General features: G+C 39.7%; 1 protein-coding gene across 2 annotated transcripts in view; it reads left to right on the forward strand.

Moving 5' to 3' along the window:
• Positions 1 to 15,927, forward strand: part of PAPSS1 (3'-phosphoadenosine 5'-phosphosulfate synthase 1) — a 98,839-nt gene that overhangs the window by 26,142 nt on the left and 56,770 nt on the right. For both annotated transcript variants that reach the window (XM_038581948.1, XM_038581947.1), the window contains one exon: positions 4,813 to 4,931. In XM_038581948.1, coding sequence (XP_038437876.1) covers positions 4,813 to 4,931 — 119 coding nt within the window. The remainder of the gene's footprint in view (positions 1 to 4,812; positions 4,932 to 15,927) is intronic.

Here is a 15,927-nt window from a genome sequence, read left to right on the forward strand (position 1 = left end):
CCAGTGCTACCTGGCACTGTGTATAAGTTGCAATTGTTGATCAGATTGGAATCCTACTCACAAGACAGAGTTTTAGAAGGTTGGGTCCTTAGGGACTGCTGGAAACCTATTTGGTGTAATTAGGTACCTATCATTACACTGGGTATCAATTGCTAGCTGCTGTCACTTCTGCTTTTTGTTCCCATGAAAATGAAGAAAATTCCATAGCTAATGGGAAAAATGCCCGAATTACAAACATTATCGAGAGCAAAGAGTGTCTTGTTCTTGTTTATATCATGGTGTTTGGAATGGTCCCTTAATCATTCTTTGTACAATTATTGAATTAGGTTGAATTAACATATTGCCGATTCCATCAAAATAGAGATACCTTGCTTTTTAGGTTTTATGGTTTGCTCCTAGAGTTTCAGCTGTGGAGAAGAACATTTGGGTGCAAGAGACATCATTCAGAACCTGTCTGCTGTGGCCTTTGATACCAATCATATTTTAGACATCCTTGGATATTAGTTCTGTTCTATTATTGTTAACAGAAGACATGCCAGCATTAAAAAAAAAAAAAATTAAGGATCAGTTACTTGGTCAGCACTGTGTAGGGATCAATGATTTATACAGGTAACTTTGATGTCTTCCCAATAGGGAGTATGATGTCTGGGACTATTACAGAAGCTCCTGGGGGCTCTGAGAATTCAAGATTTTGTCATTCAGCTTCTGGCCCTATGTAGGAAAAGGTGGAACACGAAGGACAATGCTTATTATTTTGGGCTTCTCTATATTTGGACCTGAGGACACGTTAGCAGTTGGGGCAAGTTCTACCTGCCATGGTGAAGTCTAGTTACTTAGGCCAGGCTGACATCCAGTTGTGCCAGCATGGAGACTCAGTTTCAGCCATGAAGCCTGCACTTTCTTGACTCAACAGGTTGCCTGACTTGAATAATTGATGACATTGGGAGGGAAACTAGTTTAGCTCTGTATCATCTGTATCACCCTCTGTCTGTTGATGACCAGTTTTCACTTCAGTTTTTCATAATAGAGATTTGGCAAAGAGAAGCAAAGTGGTGTGTCTAGGATCCTGAAGTCTAAATCTTATTTTAATGTAGTTGGTTTTGTTGTTTTTGCAAGGATCGATTGATGAGGGAGGTAATTTTGTCTCTGGCTCTGGAGTAAGCTACTTATGAGTATCATTAGAGTTTGGCACAGTGTGAGGCCCAAAGCCTGATACCTGACACACACATACTTGTTGGATAGTTTAGAAGAGGTAGTGGAAATGGATGTCAACATACATTGATCAATGCCTTCTCTTTCCAAGGTGCTGGGATGCCAAGATGAATAAGAACACATGCAGAATACCTGGAATCATGTATAATTTACATTATGTATTTGTATTTAGGAGTGTGTTTGTATTAGCTTAGTTTTCTCTGTTATTTTCCTGAGCATTTTAAAATTCCTCTGAGTAAGGGCACATGAGTGGCTCAATTGGTTGTCTGACTCTTGGTTTAGGCTCAGGTCATGATCTCAGAGTCCTGGCATTGAGCCTCATGGTGGGTTCCCTCCTCAGCAGGAGTGGATGAGGGGATTCTTTCCCTCTCCCTCTGCTCCTCCTCTTGCTTGTGTGCATGTGTGCTTGAATTCTCTCTTTCTCCACCAAATAAATAGATAAATATTTTTTAAAAATTCCTCCGAGTTGATGTTGATAAAATGTTCCTTAGGTTAATATATATGTGTGTGTGTGTGTCTGTGTACAAACATTTATTTGTGTTTGCCATGGTGTTAGAGTTCCTGATTGTAGAGTTGTTTGTTTTAAAAAAAATCATTTACTCATTGTCAGAATGGGGCTTGAAAGTTCCCTATCAATGCTGTTTCAGAGGCATGGTGGTAAGCATTTGAGGGCAGAAGAGATTGCGTACATTCAGCAGACCTCAGGTTTTTATAGGCCTTTATGTGACATTTACTAAACTGTAAATGCACCCCTGTGTCAGCCATTCTAATGCTAGATTATTTTCATGATTACTACTGTAATAGTTATTATCTACCTAAATATACATTTTTTTTTTAAGATTTTACTTATTTATTCATGAGAGAGACAGAGAGGCAGAGACAGGCAGAGGGAGGAGAAGCAGGCTCCATGCAGAAGCCCGATGTGGGACTTGATCCCGGAACCCCAGGATCACATCCCGAGCCAAAGGCAGATGCTTAACTGTTGAGCCACCAGGCATCCCATTAATGTTGTTCTTAAGTATATGTTTATTATAATCACTTATAGGATAAATTAGCTAGGAAGATAATTCCAGGGCTAAATGCTAAAATGCTATAATAAGCCAGGTCTTCTAACAGTGGTTTTCAAGCTTTGCTATGCATTAGCATTACATGGGGGAACTTTTAAAAATCTGAAACCAGTGAAATCAGAATCTCAGGGATGGGACCTGGTGATTCCATTGTATAGCTCCATTTGAGAATTGGAGCTTAAAAACTAGTGTTTTAGAGGCACCTGAGTGGCTTGGTTAAATGTCCAACTCTTGATTTTGGCTCAGGTCATGATCTCAGGGTTGTAAGATCAAGCCTTGCATCAGGCTCTGCATTGGACATGGAGCCTGTTTAAGATTGTCTCTTTCTTGGCGATCTCTGGGTGGCTCAGCAGTTGGGCGCCTGCCTTTGGCCCAGGGCATGATTCTGGAGTCCTGGGATTGAGTCCCACTTCGGGCTCCCTGCATGGAGCCTGCTTCTCCCTCTGCCTGTGTCTTCTGCCTCTCTCTGTCTCTCTGTCTCTGTCTCTCATGAATGAATAAATAAAATCTTTAAAAAAAAGAAAAAAAAAGATTGTCTCCTTCTCTCTCTCCCTCTGCCCTTCCTCACACCAGGCACATGCTTTCTCTAAACAACAACAACAACAACAAAAACCCGAAACTAGTGTTTTGACCAGAATTATTTTTCCACAGCTATTTTATTGTGACTATTAAGAATATTGGTAATACAGAAATCTCCTTCTTGGACTCAGAACTTCATGTGATACTAAGAAATATGAAATAGAAAAAAATAAGTTGGCTGTAGACTATAGTATATATTTTATTTTATTTTTTAAAGATTTTATTTGTTTATTCATGAGAATACAGAGAGGAGAGAGAGAGGCAGAGACACCGGCAGAGGGAGAAGCAGGCTCCATGTAGGGAGCCTGATGTGGGACTTGATCCCGGGTCCCCAGGATCAGGTCCTGGGCTGAAGGCAGTACTAAACCGCTGAGCCACCCGAGATGCCCTATAGTATATATTTTAGAACTCTTTTGGTGACTGTTCCTCTTAATAGTAATGATTTTAAATTAATGTTTACCATTCTACCTCAAGGTTGACCTGAGCACTCCTAGGCAGATAGGCCCTAAGTGACTTATGTATGGGGTAATTAATACCAAGGGTGTAGGGTAGGAACAGGATATCTTCAGCTCAGCCTGTTCTTAGGAAACATCAGGCATTCTTTCTCTTCTTGGCAATTCCATGTTTAAAGGGAAAATCTAAATAATGATTAATATCTAAACTAATTTTGTTTGGTTGTGAGTATATTTTGTGATATCATAGGATTACCTTCCTTATAATGTTTTGCTAAGACTAACAGTAGTTAATTTATCTTGCCTGAATGCTTAATTCTGGTGGCAGAAGCAGCCTGCAGAGCTTCAATTTGCCTACAGATAATCCCTGTGATTATAATTTGGTGTCAGTTTTTGCATTGAGAGGAAGAGAACCTTGTTGAGTTTGGCTTATACCCAGGGTTTAGGTACCATATCCTATAATCCTATGGAGAAATTAAGATGCTCTGGATCCCTTGATATTAATTCCTATTTCTCCATAGGCAGTTTAGGTATTTCCTTAGAAAAGATGAAAGAAGAATAGACAGCCCTCATTATTTGGAGAGTCCATACTTGCAAGTTTTTCTACTCACTAAGTTTTTTTATTTTTATTTTTTAAGATTTTATTTATTTATTCATGAGAGACAGAGAGAGAGAGAGAGAGGCAGAGACACAGGCAGAGGGAGAAGCAGGCTCCATGCAGGGAGCCTGACGTGGGACTCGATCCCGGTACTCCGGGATCACGCCCTGGACTGAAGGCTGTGCTAAACCGCTGAGCCACCCGGGCTGCCCAGTTTTTTAACCCCCATATCAATACTCACACTGCCTTGGCAGTCACTTGTAGACACATTCAGAGTGGCGAAAATTTTAGTCACTCCAAGTATGTGTTCCCAGCTGAGGTTGAACAAAGTGGCACTTAGCCTTTGTGTTTTAGTTTTCATACCACAAAGAATGATCAAAATATTTTGTGGTGACTGAGGCAGGAACCTAACCCCACGTTTCCCCTAGGAACCAGCGATTTGGTGTTCATGCAATTCAATTGAAATGTGAATGAGAGTTGACAGTACATGTTTAAGGGAGAAATGAAAGTTTAATCAGAAATCTTCTCCCCTCCCCCCGCCCCCCCAAAAAAAGGAAGCTTCTCTCAAGGAACACCAGGGTGGCTCAGCGGTTGAGCGTCTGCCTTCAGCCCAGGGCCTGATCCTGGAGTCCTGGGATCGAGTCCCGTATCGGGCTCCCTGCATGGAACCTGCTTCTCTCTCCACCTGTGTCTCTGTCTCTCTCTCTCTGTGTCTCTCATGAATAAATAAAATCTTTAAAAAAATAAAAAAATCTTCTCCCAAGAAAGAAGTTTCAGTACTATAACCCTGTAACTCAGAAGGGGCAGCGTAAATACGAACTTCATTCTATTTAGCAGAGACTCACACTGAAGAGATAAACCCATTTTAATTTACACCTCCTCTACCATCTGGTACCTTTTGTAGGCTTCACTGGTATCGATTCTGAGTATGAAAAACCAGAAGCTCCTGAACTGGTGCTGAAGACAGACTCCTGTGATGTGAACGACTGTGTCCAGCAGGTGGTAGAACTTCTACAGGAACGGGTAAGAGAAGGTCCAAGAGGGAATTATCAGATTAAGTATATCCGTCATATACGCTTCCCCTGCCAAAAAAACAGGTGGTGGTAATATGGAGTACTGTTTGTATTTCAAAGTCTTTATGGTGCTGACAGTTTTCTAAGCATGTATGTCCCTGTGTTAGGTGTTGTGGGGGTGCCAGTGTATACAACATAAGAAATATCCTGGTCAACGTAAACCATAGGAAGTTTGAAAGCCAGATAGTCTTTTATTTATTTACCAGTAATTTTACCGCACAAACATCTAATATATTCAATTTTGATTATTCAGCTCTTCAACTTGATATTATTGTACTTTTTTTTAATTTGAGGTACATAATGTAGTAACGTAGTTAACTTTTCCTAGACTTTTAGAGAGTGCCCAGATGTGTAACATGTGCAGCATGATGATATCCTTATGGTTGAGTTTTAGGGAGGCAAGGTTTGAAGACCTAAAGATCTTTCTCTGGTTCCTGAGCATTTGGAAGTGTAAAGAGGCTTCTCAAGCACACAGGCCTTCTAGGAGGTACATGATTCTCAGAGTTTAGTCCAGTTCAGTTTTTAGAAATTCTTCTTCTTTCCTTCCCTGCTTCTTTCTTCATACTCTCCTGGTCCCAACAGAGGGTCACATAGTTTACTTAGTTGGGAAGGATCAGGCTTTTGTATGGGTGTCAGTAGTTACTCCTTCTTCTCCTAGTCAGGATGTCCTTACCTTTGCTGCCTAGTGCTGTGCAGGGACTCCTGACATAGTGGTATACAGACAGCAATGCCTCATTGTGCCCCATTCTGTCCTAACTGTGGCCAATCGCATCTGAACATTCTCTTGATTTTTAAAATTGTATTACCATGAACCTCTTTCATCTAGTATCTCTTACTGGATATATTAGACATATAACTTAAAAAAATTACCTATGTCTGAATATATTATAAGTGGTTAGCTTTAGAAATTTTTCATATTGTAAATGTGATAATTAACGTGGGACCCACCTTCCTAATATATTTCCCTTATCTAAACATTTTAGTTGAATAAATGAAATAATGCATAATGGTACTGCTCTGATGTTTTTCTTTATACACACCGCTGTACTGTTTGCAGGTTCATGAGACCCCATCCTGTGAGGTTTTATGCTTTGTCTCTCTGCTGTCTGGGTTTCCTGTTAACTAGCTTCTGAGCTCTGGTGCTGGTCCTGCTGCTGTGTCTTTGGCTTCCCTCTCTTCAGTATCCATTCTTACAGCATCAGCAATCAGACGTCTATCAAAAGCCCACTATTGTAGTTTGTCACAGTTTGAGGCACTAGCAATACAAAGATTAACCAGTTGTGTCTCTGTCCTTGAGGGATTTATATACCAGGTGATGAAAATTGGAATGAACGTTCAACTGCTAGAAGGTGCATTAGAAACATGATTTCAGCATGTGCATAGTACTCTGGGATGCACAGTGGAGTGAGTTGAGAAAGATTTGATATAAAACCTTTCTAATTGGTTTGCTCATTTATTTTTTTTTTAAGATTTAATTTATTTGGGAGAGAAGAGCAGAGGGAGAGGGGCAAGCAGACTCATAGAGCGCAGAGCCTGATGCAGGGCCTGAGGTCACAACTCAAGGTGAAATCAAGAGTCATGTGTCTGACTGACTGAGCCACCGAGGGGCCCCTTTTTTGATTTTTGCTGGGCATAGTATTTTGGGTAGACAGGTTAGACAGGTTCCTTTTTTTTTTTTTTTTTTTTCCCCTTTTAATACTTTAAAGATGATGCTCCATGGTCCTCTGTTTTGCAGTATTTCTGATGAGAAGTCTGATGCAGTTGTTTTCTTGGCTCCTCTCCTTGTAATGTTTCTTTTTGTTTCTGCCTCAATTCAAGATTTTCTCTTATACCTTAGATTTTAGCAGTTTTATTTTTATTTTTTTAAAGCTGAGGTGTTTTTGTTTTTGTTTTTTAACTTTTTTTTTTTTTTTAAAGATTTTATTTATGCATGAGAGACAGAGAGTGAGAGAGCGAGAGCGGCAGAGACACAGGCAGAGGGAGAAGCAGGCTCCATGCAGGAAGCCTGATGTGGGACTTGATCCTGGGTCTCCAGGATCCCACCCTGGGCTGAAGGCGGCGCTAAACCACTGAGCCACCAGGGCTGCCCAATTTTAGCAGTTTTAGTATGTTGTGTCTAGGTCTTGCAGTATTTTTAGTTTTTTTTCTTTCAGTTTAGAGTTCCTTGGCTTTCTTGTTCCCCTTATTTGTTTTTGAAACTCTTAACTATTATCTATTCAGATATTTTTTTGGCCCTATTCTTTTTCCTCCTGGGATTCTAGTTACACATACGTTAGGCAATGTAATACTATCCCACAGCTTTTAGATGCTCTGTTCTGTCACTATTTCCACCCCCCCCCCCCAAAGATTTATTTCTTTACCTTAGAGAGAGAGGGAAAGAGGGTGTGTGGGAGGGATGCAAAAGGAGAGGGAGAGGAAAACCTAAGCAGAACTTGTGCCCAGTGTAGGATTCAGTCTCACTATCCCGATGTCAGACCTGAGCCAAAACGAAAAGTTGGATGCTGTGCCACCCAGGCGCCTTTATTTCAGTCTTTTTATGTTAATTTTGTAGTGTTAATAATTTCTGCTGATTTTCAAGTTTAGTTATTCCTCAGTTATATCCAGTATATTGATTTGCTCTTAGCATTATTAAACTCTGATAATCGTTACAAAAATTGTATCATCATTTGGCTTTTTAAAAAAAGATTATAGTGTACATCTCTCTGTTGAAATGTCTATTCATGTTGTCCACTTTTGCACTATGTTTTTTAATATAGTAATCATAGCTAAAGTCCTACCTGATAGTTCCAAGCAGGCCATTTTTGGTTCTTGCTGTATCTCTTATTGCTGGCTTTTTCTTTTTGGTGTATTGTAAATTTTAATTGAATGCTAGACGTGTGTGGAAGTATAGTAGAGATTGAGGTAAATACTATGTATGCTCTGGGAATTTTTTTTTTTCTGTCACACTGTAAGTGTAGTATGTTGAGTTAATTTAGTTAGTAGCTCAGTTGGATTTGGGTTTCCTTATTCTGTAGCTACTCTTAATGCACCACTAGCTTCAAATTCCTCTAGGGGTAGGCTGTCCTACCTTGTACCTAATGTGGGATCTGGCCTGCTAGCGGGTTTTTCTTAGTGTTTCTGCTCCACTCTGAGCTTCCCTGGATGCCTGCACCTCATATTGAGTCCCTCTACGTACTGTCACTCTTTTCTCAGTGGAAAGAGTCCTGCTGTTGCTTAGGACTTGGTTTTAGGCTCATGACGGGGAAGCAGTGGTGGTTCTTAATTCTGCTGATCCAGCCCCAATCTTAGGCAGGACCTATACTCTGGGGTCTTAGAGTGGGTCTTTGTCAGTGTCCCTTCACCTCCCTGCATGGTAGCCAATCTCTGCTTTGAACCTGGATGGTCTTGGTCACATGCATATGGAGATTTCTGGTTTGTATCAGTTCAGGATATCCTGGGCCAAGAGAGTTTCCTCCATGTCCCTTCAGCAGATTATTTTTACTTCTACCCTTCCGCTAGAAACAGTGGGCCCTGGGAGAGTTTCCTGCCCTGCCCCATCAGCTGAAGACCCTGTGTGTTGTATGAGACTGTGGTCCAGGGACTGGGCAGAGTTTTGTACCTGTGTGCCACTGCGGGGAGCTCTCTAGTCTCCAGACCTGCTCCCGATCTTGCATCCAAGCACCCTGGTAGACTTGCTTGTGAGTGAGTGTAGAGAACTGCTGGTGTTTGGGGTTCCCAGGTTTGTGAACCTGACACACCAGTCCTCACTCAGCCTTGAAGAGTGCTAAAACATTTAGCTGCTGTTCTTTCCTGCTTTTATTGCAGCCACCTCTTCCTCCCGTATACTCCTAAAGGGCATGTTCATGAGTCTTATCTTTTCTTGGTGGAACTTGTCACTCTTTGGAAGCTGTTCTTGGTACTGCTTTAGGACCTCAGCTCTGTGGTGGGCACAGGAATGTTTATGATTTTGTAGATTGGCTGTCTTTTCCTCTTGTTACATGAAGTTCTATCCTGGAATCTCTGTTTAATTTTCAGCAGACTGCTTATTCTTGCTCTGCTTTTACTCTTCTGGAGTAGTTGTCTGTGTTTCCAGTATTTTTCCTTTTTATTTTGATTATAATTTTGTTGGCGTTTTTTTGTACATGGAGCTTACCTTTTTTTAACTTGAGATTTGTCTTATCAATGTTAGAAAGCTATACAGATTTTTATTTTCTGCTAGTTTGGGTTATCTAGTTTTCATGTCTAATCAGTGATTTGTAAGTGTTTTATAGAACATCAGGAAAATACACATAGATACTTTATACCATGTCTTCTTTATGCATTCATCTATCAGTGGACATCTGGGCTCTTTCTATAGTTTGGCTGTTGTGAACATTGCTGCTATAAACATTGGGGTACACGTGCCCCTTTGGATCACCTCATTTGTATCTTTGCGGTACATACCCAGTAGTCTAATTGCTAGGTCATAGGGTAGCTCTATTTTCAACTTTTTTTTTAAGATTTTATTTTATTTTATTTTATTTTTTGAGAGAGAGAGAGAGAGCGAGCAAGAGAGAGGGTGTGGGTTTTTTTTTTTTTTTTTTTTTTAAGGATTTTACTGATTTATTCATGAGTGGGGGTAGGAATAGAGGGAAAGGGAGAAGCAGGCTCCCTGCTAAGGAGGGGCCTGATACGGTGCTTGATCCCAGGACCCCAAGATCAGGACCTGAGCCAAAGGTAGATGCCCAACAGTCTTAGCCACCCAATTGCCCCTATTTTAAACTTTTTGAGGAGCCTCTATTCCGTTCTCCAGAGTGGCTACACCAGTTTACATTCCCACCCATAGTGTATGAAGGTTCCCCTTCCTCTGCATCCTCGCCAACATCTCTTGTTTGTTGACATGTTAATTTTTGCCAATCTGACAGCTGTGAGGTGGTATCTCATTGTGGTTTTGATTTGTATTTCCCTGATGATGAATGACATGGAGCATCTTTTCACTGTCATAGTATTTATTTATTTATTTATTTATTTATTTATTTATTTATGTTTTGGTGCCGTTGCCTTCATCTCTGTGACTTTAATTAAAGCTTTTCTTCTAATATCCCCTAATTACTGATTTACGAATTGCTTTTTAAAAGAGATGTTACCCTATATTATGCCTGCTAGATAATCTGATAATTGGACTGTTTCATTCAAGGTTTGAAAAAGGGATAGATAAAAAAATTAACATTTACTGAATACTTACTCTAAGGGTCCTGTAATGTAGGGCACTGTCTTTTAAAGTATTTGTTTTGATTGTTAGAATCTGAGGGCCAGTGGCCTTTCTCCTAGTTTAGCTTCTAACCACTTCTCACTTGAATTGCTGTGACAGCTTCCAAGTGGTCTTTGTGCTGAGTACTTTTATATATGTTTTCTATCATTCCCAAGATAACTAAATAACTTGCTCATGGATGTTCTGGATTCTACACCTATTATTCCAGTGTATGATTTCCTAAGATTGATTTCCATATGCCTCTGGCTTTTACTTTCAACAGCCTTGTCATTGTACCTAAAGTGCAATGTAATTAAATCTACAACCAGAAAGGTGTTCTGCTTATATTAAAGATGGAGAAATTTTCTTTTGAAAAATTATTTATTTTTATTCTAAAGCTTGGTGGTAACAGAAGAAATGCAAATGGCTCCTTAATGCAATTGCCTTTTTTAAATTTTTTATTTTTTTGAGAGAGATAGAAAAGAGGGGCAGAGATGGAGAGAGGGAAGCTCAAGCAGACTCCATGCCCAGCACGTAGCCTGACATGGAGCTTGATCACATAACCCTGAGATCATGACCTGAGCCCAAATCAAGTCAGATGTTTAACCATCTGAACCACCCAGGTGCCCCTTGTTTCCCCTCCCCTCCCCTCTCTTCCTCTCCTTCTCTTCTCTCTCCCTCCTCCTGCTCCTCTACCACTTCCTCCTTTTCTTTTTGTTTAGAGAGAAAAAAGGAGCAGAATGCAGTTGCTTTCTTTTAGTGCCACTGTCCTTTGGGGAAAAGATATGGCTTCACTTCCCATTGAAAGTATGTATTTCTGTGTTTTACTTGGTTGATTCTGTTAATTTAGTGCCTGCATGCTAGGTACTGTTGTAAAACACTGAGGACATGGCAGTGAATTAAACAGTAAAAATTCCTGCCTCATGGACCTTAATTTTTGGTCCTTATCACCTTTATTTACAGTTATAGACTAGACTGACAGTGTAAATATCTTCATTTTTTTTCTTTTATAGCATGGTATGGAATTTAAGAATACAGTCAAAGGAAGAAATACATACATACACAGGTGACTATTTCTGTTCTGGCGTTGATTCTCCTTCGATCATTTTTGTTTTTTTGTTTTGTTTTTTCAAAGATTTTATTTACTCATGAGAGACAGAGAGACACAAGCAGAGGGAGAAGCAGGCTCCTTGAGGGGAGTCCGATGTAGGACTCGATCCTGGATTCCATGATCACACCCTGAGCCAAAGGCAGATCCTCAAATGCTGAGCCACCCAGGCGTCCCCTCCTTCAGTCGTTTTTCTTACAAAGTCAAATCTCAAATGAGCATTAGGGCATGTCGGTAAGCCAGTGAATACCTGACATTCAGCTCGGAGTTGATGGTTAGTTGGCAATACAAGGAGTCCATTTGCCTGCTGCAACCTGATCGCAAGGGAACTCAGTGCGGTGTGTACCTTCCAAAGCAAACTATCCCTGGTGATGCGGGTGGCACATGCAGTGCAACTTTGTTGTCATCACAGAGGCATCTGTAAGGTTTTCTAAAAATGGGTTATGTGAGGTCACAGAGTAGAGCTAATTTCATAAATCTAGATTGCGAGGTGAAGGGGCTGACATTCCTAGGGCAGGGGTCAAAGTGAGGAGTGGAGATATAAAGATTAGAGGTTCTGCACTAATCATCATTATGTCTAAGAATATAATTGTGTTCACTAGAAGGGAATGTTTTGTGCAGAGACGGAAACCAGCAAGAATTCTTGCAGAGGCAAGGCCTTTTAGTAGTTACATTGGTAGCACAGTAATGTGTTAAAATTCAGAGTAGTAGTTATAATTATCCTCCTTTTACCAATGGGAGACGATTCAGAGAGGTGAAGTTGTCTGTCCCAGGACAGTGCTGTTGAGGGAGCAGAGTGGGATTTGAACATGGTCTGCTAAATGCTGCAACCCACACTTTTCTACACTGCCTTTCCTTATACCTAGATTCTTTCCATTTCCAGTTTGTTTCTGAAATACGCCTTTCCTGTGGCTCTCTTTCACATTCCTTGATCATTTTTTCCTAAATGACATTGGGTTGAGAACTTGAGAGTATTGGGTCTTAGAAGGAACTGATGTTTTTAGAATACTTTTCTCTCTTTCTTTTCTTTTCTTTTCTTTCTTTCTTTCTTTCTTTCTTTCTTTCTTTCTTTCTTTCTTCTTTCTCTCTCTTTCTTTCTTTCTTTCTTTCTTTCTTTCTTTCTTTCTTTCTTTCTTTCTTTCTTTCTTTTTTTCTTTCTTTCTTTCTTTATTTTATTTATTCATGAGACGCGCACACACACAGTGAAAGACAGACATAGGCGGAGAGAGAAGCAGGCTCCCTGCGGAGAGCCTGATGGAGGACTTGATCCCAGGTCCCCGGGATCACAACCTGACCCAGAGGCAGATGCTAATCACTGAGCTACCCAGGCATCCCTAGAATATTTTCAAAGTACTTCAGAGCAGTTCAGAGGCGGCACTGTCTGGATTGGAAGGAATACTGACTTATAAAGTTGTAAACTGCCCATGCCTGTCACCAGTTAGTGTGAAAGGTTCGTTCTAGGTAGTGTGAAGTAGGAAGTGATTGTCAGTTACCTAATTTACCTTGTAAAGCTGGGGTACCTCATGCCAGCTGAATTAATTTACTTAGGTCCTGAAACCTAAATCTAAATGGTAAATGAGGGACACCTGAGTGACTCAGCCATTGAGCATCTGCCTTTGCCTCAGGGCATGATCCCGGGGTCCTGGAATTGAGTCTCCCCTCAGGCTCCCTGTAGGGAGCCTGCTTCTCTGTCTGCCTATGTCTCTGCCTCTTTCTGTGTGTCTCTCATGAATAAATAAATACAAAAAAAAAAAAAAAGAAATGGCAAAGGTATTAAAAAAATAAATGGTAAATGAGTGCCTTGGGTTATTAAACCATATAAAACAAAATCTTATTTCTAAAATAATAAAGGTAAGTACGTTTTATTTCCTCTTACAGGCTCCATTTGTTAGACTTTTGGGTTTTTTTTTTTTCCCCTCATACTCAACTAATTGACACTAACTGGGTGTTCAACAATTTGATTCTGTTCTGACAGTAACTGTCCACTGTTAGCTCAGAAACTGCAGGTTAAAAAAAAAAGAAAAGAAAAGAAACTGCAGGTTAAGGGTTCAGTCTCATAGGAGTGCCGCTACTTCAGATGTCAGCTATAAATTGGGTGCCCAGATACCCAATGGCTGACTGCACGTTCAGGGGTTACCCAGCCCCCCCCCCCCCCCCCCCCCCCCCCCCCCCCGGTTCAGTAATTTGACTCACAGAAGTCACAAAAGCACTTTATTTACCATTACCATTACCAGTTTATTATAAAGGATGTGACTCTGGAACAGCCAAACAGAAGAGGCATATGGAACAAGGTATGGGTCCGGGAGAGAGCCATGGTGCTTCTACACACTCTGTGGGCATGCTGTCACTAACTCAGTGTGTCTCTGAATCTGTCCTTTAGGGGTTTTTATGGAGGTTCCATCAGCCTCTACCCCAGCTCAGTTCTGGGGATGGAGTTGAAAGTTCCGGCCTTCTGATATAAGTATGGCATGGTCTTTCTTGAGGACCACCTTAGCCTGGAGCCATCACATTTTTGTACCAAACACACTCTTAACCAATCAGGAGGTTCCAAGGGTTTTAAGAGCTCTGTGCCTGGAACTAGACACAAAGACTAAATATATATTTCCCATTGTAATATGTGGAAAGTTTTTTATTGGAGCAGAGAGGGCAGCATGTTTTGGGGCTTTCTAGAGAATGCAGATGTTTGAGAAGGGCTGTCCATAAGAGCAAAGGATTTTTTTCTATCTGATGCTTGGTATTACTTAGGAGAGACCCTCCTGAAATGAATTATACCAGATATTGTTTCTTTAACGTTCTTTACTCTGAGATAATGGCTTCATTGTCCAAGAAAAACATGTTTTTGATGTTCTGTACAAAGGATATTTTAGGATGATAGGTATTTTGGTTAGTGTAATATTATGTATCCTCAGTCATCTCTGGATTGTTTTATTTCTCTTTTGATCTGGCCTGTGTAATGTAATTGGGGCAAAGAAATATGTTCATTTATATAAATAATTTCTCAGTGCTTGGTCAGAGCATCTTTATTTTCTTAATGTGCTTCATTTGGGCATATTTTATTCAAGAAAATAGAAGACACTGAAAAATACAGAGGATTTTTGGATTCACATTTTTCCCCTAACCCTTGGATAGTCACTAGATGGCCTGCTAGTATTGCATTTTAACTTGGTGTGTTATGACATAAAGATGTAGGCTTCTTGCTGCTGGTTTTAATCTAAAGTGATATTTTAAATACTGTTTTTAAGTCTACTAGATTTACTAGTGCTATAAATTATTTAAAGGTTTGTCTTTTTATGAAATGGTGGTTTAGTGCTCTAAATGGATTTTATACTGCACATAAAAACCTGACTTCGCAGCTCAGTTTTAAAGTGTTGCCAGAATGTCGTTTGGTGTTCATGCTTTGGATGCATGTAGTTTAGATAATAGAAATTTAATAGTTACATAAAATATGAATGAGCTCTAGCCTTCAAATCTGTTGAGCAGATTTGGCTCAAGAAAAAAGTACAGAAAATACTTAATGGCAAAACTTAGAATGTGGAATCACTATGTTTATTAACATGTTCACAGTTCTTTAGGAAGATTTGAAAGAGAAGACAAGAATAGTACTATTTTCAGGTAGTGAATGTTCTGTCTGTTGGTCCAGATAAAAACCTAACAACTGTCCTTTTGAACAAAGATTACAGATACAGTATATGTTAGCTCTTAGATTGTGTTGAGTCAAGCAAAAAAAGTTTTAAGAACCCATGTAACATTTAGAATTAATTTACTATTTATACATTCATAATAAATATTTCTAGGCCTACGTGATTTATAGCATGTGAAATGTTTACTGACCCCCCCGCCCCGACCCAGGAGCCCCCCTTGTATTCTCTTTACCCATAAATGCTAGGTGATTGTAGTGCTCCCAACATTGGTGGGTGAGAGGTTTAGGTATATAAACACTTGCTTTTGGCCTGGCTTGTGGTCTGTTTTTGTTTTAAAGGAAATGCTATGAAATAAAAGGTCTTATATGTACAAGTTGAAGAAGAACACTTTGTTTTCTAATAGCTGACTGTGTCTCTGGAAATCTTAATGAATCCCAAATAAAATGGACAACTCATGTGGCAGGGACTTCACATTATGTTGTCCAGATATCTTGTCTTACTTTGAGGTGGTTTTGCTCCTTTTAGATGTTTAATAGTGGTTTTGGAAACTGAGAAGATTTGTCAGTAGAATGTGCTAGAAATTGGGTGTGTCTATGTTTAAAAATTATGTATTCCTGATAGAGAGTTCTCTTCTCTCTACACATAGAATCTATATAGAACTTGCTTCCTTTGAGCAAATATTCCATGTTCCTTTCAATTCATGCTGTTAGGTTTGTGCTAATCAAAAAATATTCACTTGATGTAATTTTTTTTTTAGACGAGAAAAACAGTAGCAACCTCTTGAACTTTTGTTTTACTTCAGTTAGGCATCAGAAGAATTTATATTTAAGTTGTGAAGCTAAGATTCATTTAAAAATCTTGCTAGATGTGAATTTTGAAAAGGGAACAGTTGTGTGTAATGTTTAATAATGAAAAAAATTATTTTGACTCAAGAAAATAATTCCCCCTTTCTTGAAAGGAAAATGATTGTAGCTTCTTTGTTCATGCG

Source organism: Canis lupus, chromosome 32 (assembly GCF_011100685.1).
Source record: "Canis lupus familiaris isolate Mischka breed German Shepherd chromosome 32, alternate assembly UU_Cfam_GSD_1.0, whole genome shotgun sequence".
In the NCBI taxonomy this organism is placed as follows: Eukaryota; Metazoa; Chordata; class Mammalia; order Carnivora; family Canidae; genus Canis; species Canis lupus.